At 39.9% G+C, this 17,804-nt stretch overlaps 1 protein-coding gene across 7 annotated transcripts in view; it reads left to right on the top strand.

The window, feature by feature from the left end:
* Positions 1 to 790: 790 nt before the first annotated feature.
* The window catches only part of NFX1 (nuclear transcription factor, X-box binding 1), a 90,957-nt gene continuing 73,943 nt past the window's right edge, over positions 791 to 17,804 (top strand). For 4 of the 7 annotated variants that reach the window (XR_007776959.1, XR_007776960.1, XM_050971374.1 and 1 more), the window contains exons 1-4: positions 803 to 935; positions 4,193 to 4,403; positions 9,676 to 10,725; positions 15,208 to 15,369. Coding sequence is in view for 5 of the 7 variants with exons in the window: in XM_050971374.1 (XP_050827331.1) it covers positions 4,364 to 4,403; positions 9,676 to 10,725; positions 15,208 to 15,369 (1,252 nt within the window). In the remaining 2 variants the exon portion in view is untranslated. Of the gene's footprint in view, positions 936 to 4,192; positions 4,404 to 9,675; positions 10,726 to 15,207; positions 15,370 to 17,804 lie in introns of all 7 variants that reach the window. The other 3 variants (XM_050971373.1, XM_050971375.1, XM_030235316.2) reach the window with 3 other exon arrangements.

Raw genomic sequence — 17,804 nt, forward strand, 5'->3', positions numbered from 1 at the left:
CAATGAACAGTAGCACTATGCAGCTAGTGGAACTTTGAACGGAGAATTTCACTAGTAGGGTAGGGTGTGGAGGTTAAAATGCAGACAGGCTGTGTGCAGCAGTGCTCCTGAGGTGTCGTTCTTTGGAGTTGCTGATGTTACAGAACTATGAGTTTTCTCTGCAGTCTCTGTAAAAATCAGCAGCTCTGTAAGGCCTCTGAGCTGTTCAGTAGATGTACTGTTACCATGGCACTACAAACCTCTGCAGGTAGGTGTGAATCATAAACTGGTTAAACACTGAAACCCGCAGTATGACGAATCATGCGGTTCTATGGAGTGTTTGTAGCTGGAACATAAGATTTGTCTGCAGCACCAGCTGTAGTATGGGAATTCTTGTGTGGACTTTTTTATGTCTCTGCTACCTCCTTCAAGATAGCCTGATAACAGATTCCTGCTTTCTACCCGTTGCCTAGAGAAAGCACTTCTTTTACACATGGAGACAGAGGCCGAGCTGTCCTGTACCCACCCTCCTGCTCTTGGCCCGCTCAGCCGGGCTCTGAAATGCTGGAGACAAGCCGATTGCCAACCAAAAGGTCCATTTATTGCCAGAGTTAGTGTTTCTTTGCCACTGTTTGTCTTCCTTTTTTCCTCCTTTGCAGTATCAAACAAGGTTTCTGATTTTCAGCCCTTTCCCGGTATGGGAAAGGCAGCACTACCGCAGACACAACGCTACGTAACCTAACACCCCGCTTGAGCTCAGCTCGGCCCGCCCCCGGCTCCGCCCCTCCTGCCTCCGCTTGGTTCCGCTCTCTCTCGCCATTGCGGCGCAGGTTGCGTGCGGAGAGATAAGGCTCAACTGGTGACGCATGCGCAAGCTTTGCGCGTGCGCGGCAGCCAGGACGCTGGACTACGGAGTGGGGCTGGTGCGGGCATGGCGGAGGCGCGGCCCGGCTCAGGTAAGCGTGGCTGCCGCTCTGGGGCAGGGGGACTAAAGAGGGGGACTGCAGGATTGGGTGGGCGCAGTGAGAGGGAGGAAAGTCACCACTCCCCAGCGATACTAGCGGGTAGAAAGTCGCGCCGAAGCTGCCTTGTCGAAGGGTGCGGGCTGCGGCACCACCTGTTGCGGCTGGCCAGTCCCTGCCCGGCGCGACTTAGCGGTGCTTGTCGCGCCCAAAATGGCCGGGCTCGCCTGTGCCGCAGGGCCCGGTAGGAAGAACTTTGGCCGAGCACGAACGTGCTTGCTCCTAGTATGGGACAAACGGATGTAACGTCTTTGGTAACGCCAGAGAAAATACACAAAGAAGAGCTTGGTTACTGGAAAACCTGTCTGCTGTCTGCCCACCCATATCCTTGAAACGCAGGTTTCAAGCTGCCCGCACAGAGCTGTGACAATGACAATGTCTCAGGCCCACGAGCTGCTGTAAAGCCGCGTCTTTTTGAGGGGTCTCAGAGGGATTTCTGAGTAGAAGTCTTGGACATGCAGGAGATTACTGGTTAGAGAAGGTGCTACCTGTTTTGAGGAATCTAGGCAGGGGCTTACGTATGGAGAGCGTCTTAGGGACACGGCCTGGACCGGGATTGAGTGCAACATGCAAGAAAACAGTTTTTCCTTTGTTTTGCCGTGCTTACTTGTACGATGCAGGTTCAGATTAACTAGTTTTATTGGTTGTGATTGCTGAGGAGTGGGGAGGAAACCTTTCAAGACCGCTATTTCAGCCCTGCGTTTAATTATTTGTCCTGTATTTCGGGTACTTAACAATAGAAGAACTCTTACGTAATTTTGTCACGAGTATGTATTTAGAAATACCATTGTTGCTGAGAGTAATCAATGATGTTTAGTTTTTTCATCATGTTGCTTAATTTTACTGTAGTCCAATAGACTTCATCCAGTAATCAATGTCACATTGAGGTCGATTGATGAGCTGACTAATTTCATTGTTCATAGTTGTTGGATTTCAAGGGAAATCTTGGACTTTTGTATTTAGGGCGAAGAAGAAAATATCATTCTCTATTTTTGCAGCATGCTGATGTTAATTCAGATGAAGATTATTTACAGCCATTGTCCTTAATAGCATCCCCTGTTCTTGGCAGTCTGGCTATCATGATGGAGAAGTTACATGAGTTCATTTTTTGGTGGTATGAGAATGGGTTCACTGACTGGCTTGTTGGAAGTGAAATGGCCTGGGACATGGTACAGAGAGCAGAGACATACCTTCAGTAAAGCTGATGCAGTCAAATTTCTTCTTGTCTGTTTATGTTTTATTCTGCCAGGCTGTGGGTCAACTCTGATTGTGAAATCTTTTTGCATAGTATATGTCTATTGGAATAAATAGTAGGTATAGTGGGCTAAAAATTGCTTTACTGTAAAGCAGTAGATTAGTCTGCATGGGACACCATTTCTACACTTGCCTTATAATAAGGCATAACAAAATAATACAGCTATTGTTGCTTGGGATTAAGGTCTGGAGTTGGGTCATTTTTTGTGCTCTCAAGAAAAATCTCATAGGTAAGTTTTGAGTTGTACATGTGCAGTATTAGAATGGAAGCTGGGTTTTGCACTGCAGGTTCATGGATGGAGCAAGTGTCTGATTTTGAAAGCTTAAAATTGAAAGATGTTTCTGCTCTCAATAAAACAGGAGTTTGAGGAGTGACAGTTTTAGGTCACTACAGATATGTTGCTCATCCAGGACATTTTGTCAGTAGTGAAGAATTATTGAGACCCAGGAAATGATTATAAAAGACAAAGAGGAAAAATGTAAGCAGCAAAGCAATTGTATAATAATTGTTCACACTGATGCATCTTTCTAGTTTCAGTCCCTGTGCACCTAGAAGGGATAAATGTATTCTATTTAATACCTGTTAAACGATTTTTTCCCCATCAGTTGCTGTAATTGCTGTTCAATGTAGTTTTGGTTTTTTGCCATCACAAGGACAGCTGGGTGTTATACATGGTACGATGCATCATTAAGCTGAAGATAACCAGGGAGTTGCTATAATACATTGCTCACTGTAAGGGAGACAAAGAAAGTGAAAACTTAAAATGTATTTGTTTTCCATATGCAAAATCTATTCTGTAGTAGGTCCTTTTGTTGGGATGATGAAACTACTTATGACAAAATCCTACTTTCAGATTTTCTCGCATGTCATCTTTAAATGGGCTGGCTAAAACTTTAAATGTCCATTTAAAGTATGGATGCACTGAAGTGGACATGAAATGGCAATATCAAAAAACACAATAACACCGCACTGCACCAATATACACAGGGGACTAGTTAGCTGGAAAACAGCTTTGCAGAAAAGGTGAGATGAGGCCACCCCCTCGAGCATTGTGTCCAGCTCTGGGCTCCCTGTGTACAAGGATAATGTGTACATACTGGACTGAGTCCAGCAAAGGACCATGAAGACCATTAAGGAATTGGAGCATCCCTCACATGAGGAGAGGTAGAGAGAGCTGGATATGTTTAGTTGTAAGAAGTCTCAGATATAAGGGCTGTGTACAAATACTGAAAGGGTGGGAATAAAGAATATGGTACCAGATTCTTCTTAGTGGTATTAAATTAAAGGACAAGAGGCCGCAGGTATAAAACATATAAAATTCCAGCTGAACACAAGGACAAGCCTTCTTACTGTGAGAATGATAATAACACTGGAACAAGTTGCTGAGAGAGGTCATGGCCTCTCAGTCTTTGGAGATTCTCAAAATCCAGCTGGTCACAGTTATGGGCAACTGACCCTTTTTGGGTAGGATTTTTGAACTAGATGATCTATGGAAGTCTCAAAATGGGCCATTCTGTAATTCTTTGTTAGGCTGGTTTTGCATGTTATTCTCTAGTAATTTCTGGAAAGCATTGTAGTAAGGGAGCATATCTTTTATGACATGAGCTAATACAGTTGAAATAAACAATGAGTTTTGGGCATGCAGATTGTTTTGCGTGGAAATTGGTTGCCCTGCTTGAGTCTTATTGACTGAAACAATGTAACTCCTGTTTAGGAAGAAATTCAACATTTTGTAAATCTGTGTAATCTTAAAAATAAGATGCTATAGGTGAATGTATAAAGTGATCAGAGAAGACAGAAAGCATAAACTTGGTAGTCTGGTTTAAAGCTTCCAGTGCTATGGGGAAAACCTCAAATTTCCTTAAGGGACCATTCATTTTTGTTTGTGGGTTTTTAATTTTTTTTCTTTTTTGGGTTGTTGTTCTCTTTAATACAGGCATTTTAAGAGCTGCAGGGAGTGTCTTCTGTGTAACTTGCGCTTCGTGTGCAGATGACTGAATCATCTCGTCTAGATATATGTAATGCTGACACAAATAGATTGTTGTGTGCACATTCTACTGTCATCTACCTTTAGGTGAAATAATAGGTTATTTGAATTGCTTTAAAAATGAAGGCATCCATCCTGAAAAATCAGCTTCATCTTATAGGTGAGAGACAGTATATAAATAGAATATATATTAATGGAATATTCTGAGTGGAAAGGGACTCACAAGAGTCATTGAATCAAGTGTTTGATATCCCACAGGGCAACCTAAAAATTAAATAAGATATCTAAACACATTATTAAAACAGTTCTTGAATACTGAAAAGCTTGGGGTCATGACCACTTTCCTATAAAGCTTTTTGCAGTACTTGACCACCCTTTAATTGAAGTTTTTCCCGATACTTTCCAATCTGACTTCTCTGTGACCACACTTTAAGCTTTCCTTTGCTTCCTATCACTGGCCACTGGGGAAAAGAAATCAGCCACTGCCTCTCCACTTCCTCTCATGAGAAAACTGTAGGCAGCAATAAGGTGACCCCTCAGTCTCCTCCAAGCTCAACAAAGCTAATATTTTCAGCTGCTTGTGTAATTTAGTCCTTTTACCATCTCTGTTGTCCTCCTTTGGACACCTAATATTTTTATCCTTTTTTGCATTGTGGAGCTAAGCACATGCTACTAAAGAAACTTTTTGCACACAGTGCAAGACACTATTTTTGGCTGAATTTATGGGTATCTCATTAAAAGCAGTCAATTAAAAGATGTCAGAAGTCCATGTAGAAAGAATGGTAATAATCAGTATTGTTTGTTTCATTCCAGTTTTATACTGATAGGAAACTTTAGAAGGAAATCAGGTCTTCCTGTCTAGGAAGTAAAGCTGAATTAATTTAAGAAGAAAGAAGTACTGTCTGATGCATAAAGGGCTGTTCTGTGGACTGTAACATTTTTTTCTTATTACCTTTGTCAACATATTTTTTCTCTCTTATACTTGTTTTTAATTATCAACTTCATATTAGTTAAAGTACATTATGTAATGGTTCTTAAAAATCTAATTGAATATAGCTTCCTGAAACTGTGAAACTGTTCTAAAATATGGCACTTAGGCATAATGTTTTTAAGTGGCACCTTCAAATGTCATCCTTAATATATTCATAAAAAAGTACCTAAGCTATTGGCAGTACTGTTCCCATGTATAAGCTCTGTTTTTGAAGATGAGCTTGTACTTATTAAAATGAGTACTTCCTAATTTGCTTAATATTTTTTGATGTGTCCTTATCAAATTATTTTTCTGAAAGATAGTTCACAAGGACTACCTTTTTGCCAGGGCATTCTGGCTCTGTCAACAGTTAATGCTGAAGGGGTTTAACGCAATGGTAGAACAGGCACGAAACCATATTGCTTTCATATGCTTCATTCTAATTCAAACCATTATTCCTAGGGATGTTAAAATCATAGATTGGCTTGGGCTAGAAGGGACCTTAAAAGACATCTAGTTTCAACCCCCCTGTGATGGGCAGGGACATCTTCCACTAGACCTTCTTATTCAGAGCCCCATCCAGTGTGGCCTTAAACTGTCAGGGATGGGACTGCTGCTTTGGGCAACCTGTTCCAGTGTCTTACCACTGTCACAGTAAAGATTTTCTTTTTTATATCTAACCTAAATCTCTCCTCTTCCAGCTTGAAGCCAGACCCCCTTGTCCTGTCCTTACATGCCCTTGTAAAAAGTCTTTGCCCATTTTTCTTGTGTGCTTCCTTCAGATACTGGAAAGTCATAGTTAGGTCACTTTGGAGCCGATTCTCCAGGTTGAACAAATCCAATTCTCTTAGCCTTTCCTCACAGGTGATATGCTCCATCCTTACAACATCTTGTTGGCCTCCTCCACGCTTGCTTCAATTCAAGAAGCTGATGACCTTCATGTGCTGGGGGACCCCATAGCTGGATGCAGCACTCCAGGTGTGGAGTACTCAAAGCAGAGTAGAGGGGATGAATCAACTCATTTGACCGGCTGGCCACACCTCTTCTGATGTGGCCCAGGTTGCAGTTGGTCTTCTGGGCTATGAGCACATGTTGTCAGATCATGTCTGCCTCTCATTCACCAAGTCTTCTCAGCAGGGCTGTTCTTGATCTGTTCATCCCCCAGCCCCTATTGATACTCGGGGCTGCCCTGATCCAGGTGCAGCACTTTGTCCTTGGTCTTGTTCAACCTCATGAGATTCCTGTGGGCCCACTTTTTCAGCTTGTCCAGGTCCTTCAGGATGGCATTCCATTCTTGAGCTATGTCAATTGCACCACTCAGCTTGATGGCATCTGCAAATTTGCTGTGGGTACAATGTATCTCTTTGACTATATAATTAATGAAGATGTTAAACAGCAGTGGTTGCAATACAGACCCCTGAGGGACATCACTTGTCTCTGATGTCCATCAGGACTCTGAGCTGTTGACCACTACTCTCTGGATGTTACTTTCTAGCCAGTTTTTTATTTGCGTAATAGTACACCCATCTCTCTGATTGAGAGAGCAGGATGTTGGGAGAGACCATATCTAAGTCTTTACATACGTCCAGATAAATAATACCTGCCAACCTTCTGTTGTCCACTTATGCAGTCACTCCATCATAGAAAGCCACTATGTTGGTTGGGTGGGACTTGTCCTTGGTAAAGCTCTGCTGGCTGTCCCAATCACCTCCCTGTCTTCTATGTGCCTTAGTGTAACTCCTAGGAGGATCAGTTCCATGAAGTTCTCAGGCACAGAGGTGGGACAATGTAGAAGTTTAGAATAAAGTTATTATGATATTCTATGTTTATTTTATAGAAATACAGGCTGGACTTTAGCTTTAGGGCATCCCTTTTACAATGAATTTTTGTGTATGTATATGTTAACATGTCAGAGACAATTTCAGCCAGTGTTCCCTACTTATTATTACACTTGTACATTTATTTTGCAGTTTCTTGTCTTGGCAGACAGAAGTCAGTTTTAGTAGAATTTACCACTCTGGAATTTTCTTTATTATGTAAAAGCTGACAGCAAGAATAGGAATCTTATAGATGTAAAAAGTTCTAATGGCCTATGAATATTTTGGAGGTGCTTTTAAATATCTGAATCCCAATTTCTAATTTTTTCTGCAGTCTTTCTGCAAGCCTGTTTTGATTAAACTATAGCTATCCATCAGACTTTAAATTTTTGGAGTATACAAAAGAAAACTTCAAACAGCTAATAAAATGAGCTGTTTCAAATAAGGTTTGCATGTAATTCTAGGATTGCATTCTGTTTTCAGATCAAAATATGTGAAATTTAGGTAGTCTATACTGAATCACTGTCATTAACATTATAGTGCATAGTTTACAATTGTACTGCTCTTTTTTAGTGATAGGAAAGAAGCTGACTTAACACTGGGAAAACTGGAAGTAAGTGTAGCTGTCGAAAATAAAATGGACAACTTTACATTTGCTATTCTTTGCACAGGATACATATGCTGAGAAAAATAGAATTTTTCTAGGGAAGATGCTTTCAGTCCAGAATCTTTCATATGTATAAGCCTAATGTTGGTACCTACTAGGGTCTGCAGTCCTAATGATAGAATAGTTCAGCTGGAAGGGAACTACAATGGTCATTGAATCCAGACCTGACTGCTTCAGGGCTGACCAAAAGTTGAAGCGTATTGAGTGTTGTCCAATTGTCTCTTGGACACTGGCAGACATGGGATATTAACCACCCTTTTGGAAAGCCTGTTAAAGGTTTTGACCATGCTCTTGGCAAAGAAATGTCCCCTCATGTTGAGTCTGAACACAGCTTTGAACTATTCCCACAGGTGCTGGTAGTGGGTACCAGTGTCTCTACTTCTTTTTTGCCTCTACTTCTCTACACAATACCTGTGTCTCTACTTCTTTTTTGCCTGAACTAATATAGCTTTTTTGCTGATTCTTAATTCAGTCTTAAGCTGTTTTGAAGACCAGACTTCTGTCTGTTTTTTTCATTTTGTTGTCTCAAAATCAGGTTAGTATTTCAACTTAAAAAACCCCAAACTATTTGTATTTGCCATTTGTATCTAGTTTATTTATAACATATAATACTGTATAGAGTGGCATGTAATAATATATAATATACTATATTAATAACATAGACTATCTTGTAATGTAACATTGTAATGTTAATATATGGGTATAGTAAATATAGATAATATTAAATGATATATATTATATAAATAATATATAATATAGTTTTTGCAAAGACAAAAATCTCCTAAGTAATTTCAACTGCTCTTTAAAAACTAAAGTATGAATTAGGCAATGTGGCTAAAACATCCTGAAATGTAATTTTAAATTCTTAAGTTTTATTAAGGTTAAAGCTTCACTTCCACAAAGTTGTGGAAGCCGCCAACTTCACATTGCAGGTATGACCATTCCTAGAGGTTTTGATAAAACCTTTTTTCATTTGAAAACAAATTAAATATGTTGGGAAAAAAGCATTTTAGTGCCTTGAAATGTTCTGGTTTATTCTTCTCTTCAAAATATTATTTTCCACAATCTTTATTGAAAAAAATAGTAGGTAGGTCAGGAACCTAGATTGCTTTAGCCTTTTGGAGAGTCTTTTGGCCTAAGTGTTTGATTATCTCTTTTAATTGTTATGTCCCAGGAATAAACTACGCTCTGTCCTACCACGTGAGGTAACCTACCCAACCAGTAAAATGAGATCAATGGGATGTCCATGAGACTTTATTAACTACTTTTTTTACATTACTGTGTAAAATTTAACTTATCTGCCACAGCCAATTAAACTATCCCTGATATTCATCTAATAATTTCTGTGGCAGGCCGATACTACTGGCACAATGTTACAGGAAATTGAGTAACATAGGATTTATCTTTCTTTTAACTAGGGGCATGGAAATTACAGAAGACTGCTGAAGTAGAAGCATGGTTCATGTTGTTGGCCTCAGAAAAATAGTTTTGCACAGCTGTCCTGTGCTGTTTAATATGTCTGTCTCTAGAACAGTATAATCAGAGTTGATGCAGTATTTACTACTGCTACTTTTAATTTATATTCAAAGTTTTGTGTAATGTTCAAATCTCAGATGTAGACATTGTATTTAAAGGACCCCTTTTTTCAGGTTCTTGTATTTATGTAAACATGCTAGGAAAAACTTCAGATGTTAAAAGCTGATTCTCACACTTGCATGTCTTGTGCTACTTTAAAAGTTTTCTTTCACCTTTTATTTTTATATTCTTAATTCTGAGTCATCACAGTCCTATAAAGATGACAAGAAGGCTTCTACAAAGCACTGTATGATTCAATTCTAGTTTCTGGACACTTGATTCCAGTTGTTCAGTCAAGTGTGGGATTGATGGAACTTCTGGACCTTTGCATGTATGGTAATTTGGTTGAAAAGAAGTATGTACTGTTTTAAGTTTTATGAATTTGTATTTATTTATGTTTTAGGTACATTAAATTTCAGCCCTGGTGCTGCTGATTCCGTTTCTGGAGAAGGACAACCGACAGATATAAACTGGTTAAATAAAGATAGGAAAGACTCTAACAGTAATCAGAACAGAAGTGATATACCAATTCCTAGTCTGTATTCTGAAAGAGGTACAGAATATGAAAGCTCTTCCACAAAGCATCATGGCTTTTGTAAACTGGAAAGTCAGTATGGGAATTCTGAAGACTTCCACCAATATCTTGGTACCAGTAAAAGTTTGAAGAATCGCAGCTTGGCAAGCCAGAGATTGCACAGATTAAGAAATGACGGCACATGTGCTAGAAATAAGACAAGGCAAAGTACTACGGATACTGCTGCAGGTCCAGGAATTTCAGATGCTGCACTAGAACATGGTAGAAGAGCACCTCCTAGAGGATACAGTGATTTTCTCTCCTCAGAGAGTGACAGGGAAGTGCCTAATGTGGATAGCAGAGGGGCAAAGCCAAAGAAAACGCATCTGATACATATATCTGGGAGAGGTTTCAGGGAAAAGGGAAAGCAGATACATGACCGTGAAAAGCGAATGAGCTCTAAACAGAAAGTAGAGCTGTGTGAAAATGTTTCATCTTTGGATTTGACGCAGTCTGACTCTTCAGAATCATCCATTGGAAAGGTATTCTGTGATGAACCTTTTGGAAGTGGGGATGAACAAAAATGCTACAATAATGTAAACAAAAGATATTCCCGGAAGCCTGTGTGGAACAAACCCCCAGTAGAAAAGGAGTGTCAGAAAAGACATGATTCTCACCGTAGTAAAAACACAAAAGTAGGTAAGAAGTCTTCTGTTGCATATACTCCAAAAGATAAAAGTGAAAGGAAGAAAGAACTCATTGCTCACAAAAATGATGAAAACTTGACCAGAGAAATCAGACATCAGTTGTCTGAGTCTCTCAGGTTCAGTGGAAGAAAGTACTTGCTAAAGGGGGATCAAGTACCTTCACTTCATTTCAGCTGGACCCAGTACTGGAAAAAGCAAAGTGATGTACCAAAAAACAAAGAAACTCATACAGGTAAGTTTTTCAGACTGTCCTAGACTCCCCTATGAAAGATATGATCTTGAATAATTTAAGCAGTCTTTGCTTCAGCTCCTGCCTTGAGTAGCTGAAGAAGCTTATTATTTCACATTAAATTGGTTTTGGGATCAGAGGGTAGAAGTAAATGTAGATGCATGGTATTTCAGTGGGAACATATTCTGTAAGTTTACTAGAGAAGGACGGATTTTGTTTAAAGTTTTTTTGGTTTTGCTACAAAACTGCAAACAATAACCTAGTTAGGTACCATTTTAAAATGTGTATGGTGTGGGAGTAAAATTTTGAGCATTCTAAATAATGCTTCTTGAGAAGGATAATGCTGAATCTGACTTTTGCAGAATAGGTCTTCTCCTGTTTTATGTAGGAGTAGGAAAATGCCAGACAGAGAAACGGTATTCTATGCATAACTGAATTTTATGTGTTTTTTTTCTGCACCTTTGATGCCTTAAAAAACCTATAAATGAAACAACACACACTTCTGAGATAGTATCGGTAGAGGAGGTAATGTAAAAGCTAGTCTTTATTGGAGGCCTCCAAGGGCAAATGTGGAAAATGTCCACTAACCTCCCCTCCCCCTACCGGGTGCATGGGGTTTTATAAGTTTAGTAAATTAACATAATTGACAAAAATCAGTTAGAAGCATAAGTGGTGATGCTGTTCCCCCCACAGTTCAAGACTGAACCTTGTTGATGAAAATGTGTCTCAAAGAGCTGTTTTTTAAGCTTGGTTTCTAAGGAGAGTTTCAAGATAGCGTAGGTGTCTTGGAACGTGTTTTGTCTTTCTGGCTATCGGGGCAGGGGAAAGTACTGGGGAAAACTAGCTATGAATGCAGTAATAGGCTACAGAGCTCCAAATATGTGTGTGAAGAATACAGGGAATAGAAGAAAAAAGGCAAAAAAACGTTAGGCACCACCTCAAAAGGTAATTAGAAATAGAGGCAATATCTGGATACTGTTTTTGGAAGTTTGAGAATAAAAATATGTGCTGTTGACAGTCTAAACCAGACCCACAGTTTTTGGCTATTTGAGTGAATTTTATGCTGACTCATACCATTAGTGACTGAAAACATTAAATGCAAATCAGCTCAGTCTCTTCAGGGCTATGATACTGGTTTCTGTTTCAACAACTTAGGTAGCTTATTCTTACTGTTTTACATAAGCTTAAGCACTAAGTGTTAAGAGGCTTAAATGTTCAGACGCAATAAGGAGAAACACCAAGAATTATATTTATTTGATATTTTACAAAGCATCTCAACCTTACCTTCTGTTGCACAGAATGATAGAGATGGGTAGACTAGTTCCAATTATCTTAATTGTGATATCAAGTCTATTGAAGACTTTACTTCTCAGCATCTCCTGTTTCACAACTGAGAAAGTAATAGCATTATCAGGAAGCATAAGATACATCTAGTTGGAAGCTTTCTTCTCTTAAGAGGACCAAGATCTTCCTTAATCCTCTCTAACCTAAATAAATTAACTGTCATGCTCCTGGGTTCTATTTGAATCATAAAATTGAAGGCACCTCGGTCTTTTCCCAGCATTATTATTAAATGAAAAACATCGCATGCAATAAGCAGAAAGATAAGTAATAGTCTTTCCCAGGGAACTTAAGGAGGTTACATCTCCAAAATAGTAGTTTATTTGCATACTTTATTTGGGAGCTCTTTTGAAAACATTGTCTGCCACTGTTTTCAGGGAACGAGGATTGTGGATTTTTAACTATTTCTGGGACAGCTACAGTTTCTAAGTATGGTATAGCTTTAGTCTTCTGGAGAAAAGAAGTATGTTTTACATGAGGTTATTCCTTTATGGCAGATAAAAATTATGGGATAGCAAGTAGAAATTACAGTTAATGCTAAATGTTGTGGGGCTTGATGCGGGAGGGCTAGAAAATAAATTTAAAAATCGTGTTGAGGAGGACAAACAATGTCAACACTTGCAAGCCATGGGCTTGCTTGCAATCAGATGTGGTACAAGCACATTTTGAATTGACAGTAATTTTTTTCTATTATTTTCTTTTCTTATTTCCTTCATTGTAAATTTGAACTTTCATTCTTGTGATCCGGTCTAATCACAGAGGAGCAAAGAGAGCTCTCTGACCAAAGCCAAATGTACTTGAGTTCAAATGTTTGCAAAAAATGAGATTAAAACACAAACAAGGTTAGATGTTAATACCAAAAAAGGATGGATTTTATTTAATAGTAAAAGAGGCAAAGAGAAAGAAAGATAAAAGAAAGAAATAGAAAAAGGGGGCTGGGAGGGGAGGGGACAGGGAGAGTGACAGAGACAGATTAAATAGAAACATATCACCCTTTCATGGGTTCCGACGACGTCTTGTTGTTCTCCTTCTTCTCATCTTCTTGGTCCCTGATGAAAATATGGAATCCAATGGATCAATCATGGGCCAGGTGGGAATGCCCAGGTGCCTCTCTGAAGGGGGCAGGTTTGACATTGTTGCCTGCAGGACTGTGGGTCTGTTGCATAATGTGCAGTGTTCTCTGGTACAGAGTCTGGGGACCCCTTGGAGTGGGCCTTTGATGGGCCATGACATCCCATCTGCTGTCCCTCACATGGATGCATGGTAGATATGGCTTTCCCAGGGTGGGGGGCCCTGCAGTTGGGCTAGTCTGCACAGCAGCTGGATGGGTGTTCACTGCCTCTGACTGGAGGATATGCCATACATCCAAAAGAACTTCCTCACTTCCTCCTCAGTTTGGTGTCAGGGTCTGTGCAAGTCTGGCAGCAGATAAACCTAGGGCTACAGCCTTTACCCTAAAGTTTCTGGACATCCCTGCCATGGATGTATGCTCTTCCAGTCTTATCCATCATTTCCCACATGTGTTATCTCTGTCCCTTAGGCAGTTTAACTTGAAGTTGAGGGCCTCAGCCTAGAGACCTCATTTAGAGTGCAGGGGTCTTCCATGCAGTTTTTGTTACACAATTTGCTGTAAGAGGCAAAAGTCCTTCATAAAAATGTTTAAGCCATAAACCATAACATTTGAGTCTCTGATACTTGTATTGGCACAATCTTAAAATGCTACATTTTTACAGTGTACACTTGTGTCCTGGTTTAGGGCAAATTTGGGAGAGAATCCCCAAAAAGGGCTTCTCCAAACAACAAAGCCACACGGCCCCTCCCCCCAACCAGTTCGGGAAGAATTCCTCGGAGAGAGGTGCAAAGAACCTGTTTGTTTGACAAGCACAGCACCCCCCAGAAAACGAAATGAACAATACGGGATGACACCACTCTTTCACTGCTCTGAAAAAGATGACAAATTCAGAAAGTCTCTCCTGGGAGGTAGTCGCTGTTATCAGTCCCTCCGGCGCTGGGGCAGCTGCTGCAGGCCACAGGGTGCAAACTCTTGGTGTTTCCAAAATCCCAGTCTGGAGCGGGTTCAGCAGGTCCACACAGGGGAAGCAGTCCAGAAAGGAATTTGGACTGTTTAGTTAAATTAACTAATGAGAAGAGGGAAAAAAGCAAGAGCAAGCAAAAGCAAAGCAGAAGCAAGAGCAAAGGCAAAAAGCCGGGCAAAAAGCAAAAAAAGCAGCACTAAGTCCTGGTGCTATCTGTATGTCTCCGAGTGGCTGATAGGAGGCCCAACAAAACTTTCACTCTGCCAGTCTTAAAGGCACAGAACATAATATCCAGCATAAATTACACACACGAATGGGGATAACAGTCACCCTAGGACAGCTTGTAGTTAGTATATTTTAAAATCCTGTGGACATTTCTAAGGTGTATTTGGTAGTCTTATCTTAAAGGGTGAGAAGTAATCTGACAGAAATTAAGCTTTATGTGGTGCCTTTCTTATGGTTGCACATCAGGCTGTGTTGACTTTAACGTGGGGTTCTTCTTTATTTTCAAAGTACTTTTTCACATTTGTTCATATGGCTCAAAAGACCCTGTACTTTGACTGTTGTTCCCAATAATTCCACTCCTAAAGCACTCACTTTATAAAGGGTTTAGTCCCATAATCCAGGTATTTCACTATTAATATTTGTTGTGTCATCTCCTGGGAATACTTAAGGATAGGAATGAAATGTAATTTTGGCAGAGATTTCTGTATTTAAGAGAATTCATCTTCTTGGTTTAAAGTGTATGCAAAGATAAATTTCCTATATAAAGTGATGAGTATAATCTCAAACTTCTGCCAATCTTAAAAATAATTATTACTTCATAAGATCAGAATAATTACTATTTGTCAAAGTGGAATTTGCATTGCCACTTTAATAAGAATCTTATATTCCTTCTTCCTGCTGTGAAGCTAAAAAAATGCCCAGCAAGTATCAAACTGGAATCTTCCATGAGTAAACTAATATCTTATTTATAGCCACTGAGCTGAAATAGCCACAGAACTAAAATAAGTTTTGCTATAATTTAAATTAAATCTTTGAATTCAATTTGAGTTTCATTTCTCAGCTAGCTGTTCTTTTATGCACAAGTAATATATTTGATTTGCAGGGTCATTGATTGAACAGCTGACCACAGAGAAGTATGAGTGCATGGTATGCTGTGAGGTGGTCCGAATAGTAGCCCCAGTGTGGAGCTGTCAGAATTGTTACCATGTATTCCACCTGAATTGCATCAAGAAATGGGCACGATCACCAGCTTCACAAGCTGAAGGTTGGTATTTTCTCAAATATATATTGTGTGTCTATATATATATATATTCTATATTATGTATACATATTCTATATATAATGTATATTATATATTCTCAAATGTATTAATAGCCAAATTCATGTGTTGATTATGTAGTGCAAACTATTAAGAAATATTGTTTAAGATAACAATGTGACCCACCTCTAAGGCAAGGTAAGCAAGTTCATTGTTAAAGGGATCCCTGGGGGTGGATTAAAGCAAAACAATAAGTAACTGATACAACAACAAATTTTATTAGAACTGCTTTGAAATCTTAAGTGGAAAAAGACTTAATGGATTTGAGAAGGGGTACTGTAGTCATTTTGAAGGGTATGATCACCGTAAGAGAGGAAAACAGGAAAGAGAAAAACAGAAGAAAAGAGAGATCTATCACCACCCATGGCTCCACCTATGGTAGGGGATTATGGTCAATGGTTGTGATATGCAGTCCAAGTCCATTGGAGATGGAGGCAAGCATACGTATTAAAAACTGGGAGGTTTATAACCCTGATTCTTCTAGTACCTCCAGTACCTCCTCCAAGAAGAATTCTGGGTATGCACAGTCTTCTTTCTGGAAGGTTCTGGAAGTCTGGCAGCATCAAACAGGGGGCTTGAGTGTATGTGCCTGGAAAATTTTTCTGAACAAACTATCCAAGTTCAGGGTTTTGAGGCTGATGGTAGTGGCTTGTGGTGGAGAGAAATTTGCATTAAAAAAACCCTCTACCATTCCTGTGTGGTAACCGTTCCTTACAGCAGCTTCTCCTTTAGTTCAAAGTTTTTTAGTTAAACAAACTTAAACAGCTTGTTTAAGGCAAAATTTAGCCATAAGCGCCAAATGGTTCACTACAAGGGGCAAGCCGTAAACAAATTTTAAATCAATTTTTTTTCCTACAGTTCAGTGTATGCCTTACATAATCCTCATAACTTGATTCTTTCCAGTGTTCTACCTAACCTGATTTCCAGATTTGGATGCGTGAGATCATTTAATGAAATCAGTGCATCAGGATGCAAAACTCTGTGGCTGTGTTTTTACACATCAAGAAACATCTCTTATCTGTGCTTTGCTGAGCAGTCAAGCAGAAGATGCACTTCATGCATTAGTTGTCTGCTTTTACTCAACCACGTTTTAGTTTGTTTCTCAGATAAAATACTCCTGAAATTCATCCCTCATGCCATGCAAGGAAATGGAATTCAGAGAAAACAGAAAGCTTTAGCCTTTGGCATTAGCTTAAACTATTTCAGATTCCTTGTATTTTACCACTTTTTGAAACTCTTAAACCAGTATGTTATGCCCTTTGAATCCTTTCCTGTAAGCTAAGGCTGAGTTGCAGCCATTGCTCAGTTCAGTTGAGTTGTGTAGATACACTCTGAAAATGATAATCCTGAAGCAGCCTTTATTTTTTTCTGTACCCTGCTTTGTTCAGCATTTGCCATTCTTTGTGTCTTTCTGTATCTTTCTGGGCAGGCTGAGGAAATACAATGTCACCTAGTTCCAAATTTTTGACAGAAGTTCTGGCAGACTGTAAATCTCCTACAGAAAGGATTGGTTGCAAAGTTCTTTTTGCAGAAGATGCATAGTCAGGCTTCTGGGATGGGCTGGTTTTGGGCCCCAATTCTCACTTGGTGAGTTTATTTCAAAGGGGCTTGAGGGACTATGTTACAGTCTTGGTGTGAAAAGACAGGTGTTTTCTAAGAAAGGCAGGAGCCTCTCTTGAAAAGGAAAATGCAAACTCCTCTGAAATAAATAGAACAGGTGATCTTTCTCCTTTTTAATGCCTTTATTAAAAGTGATCAGCTCAGGTTGGGAGGCCCAACGGGTCCTCAGTCACACTGTCGTCACTCCGGGAGTGGCTTGGAGGAGGAGGAAAGTGCAGCTTTGTCCACTAGGAGGCAGAGCTGGAGGTCCTGTCCTCACAAGAGCAGCAGGGATATACCCCGTGTTCCACTTTTTGATTTGATGTCCAGGGTACTGGCTCCAGCTGAGGTCTTCTGGCTGGGGTGAGGGGCAACAAAGGTTCTCAGTGTCTCTGCAGGCTCTGGACCTTTTTCCTCATGTCCAGACATCACCTCGATCTCTTAATTCTGTGTTGGCTTGATCCTTTTGGGGTTTTTTTTTTTTTTTTTTTTTTTTTTTTTTTTTAAGTGGTGGGGCTCCTCTCTCATGGCATTCTGGGTCCAAGGTTATTTGCATGTCCTCCCATGTCCCCTCCTTTCACTGTCCAAGAAGGGCCATCCACCTGGCCCAGGCAGGGTGGTACTGACAAAAAGGGGAGTTCTCAACAATAGAGTTAATGACCGACTCTTAACAGGTGATTACAACGTGAAGTTCACAAAGACTTCTGCCAGCAACTAGCTCCGAGCTCAACTTGTAACTCTGCAACCTTTTTTAAAAAAATGGGTAAACCGTATTTTTTACT

Source organism: Serinus canaria, chromosome 2 (genome assembly GCF_022539315.1).
Source record: "Serinus canaria isolate serCan28SL12 chromosome 2, serCan2020, whole genome shotgun sequence".
Taxonomy (NCBI): Eukaryota; Metazoa; Chordata; class Aves; order Passeriformes; family Fringillidae; genus Serinus; species Serinus canaria.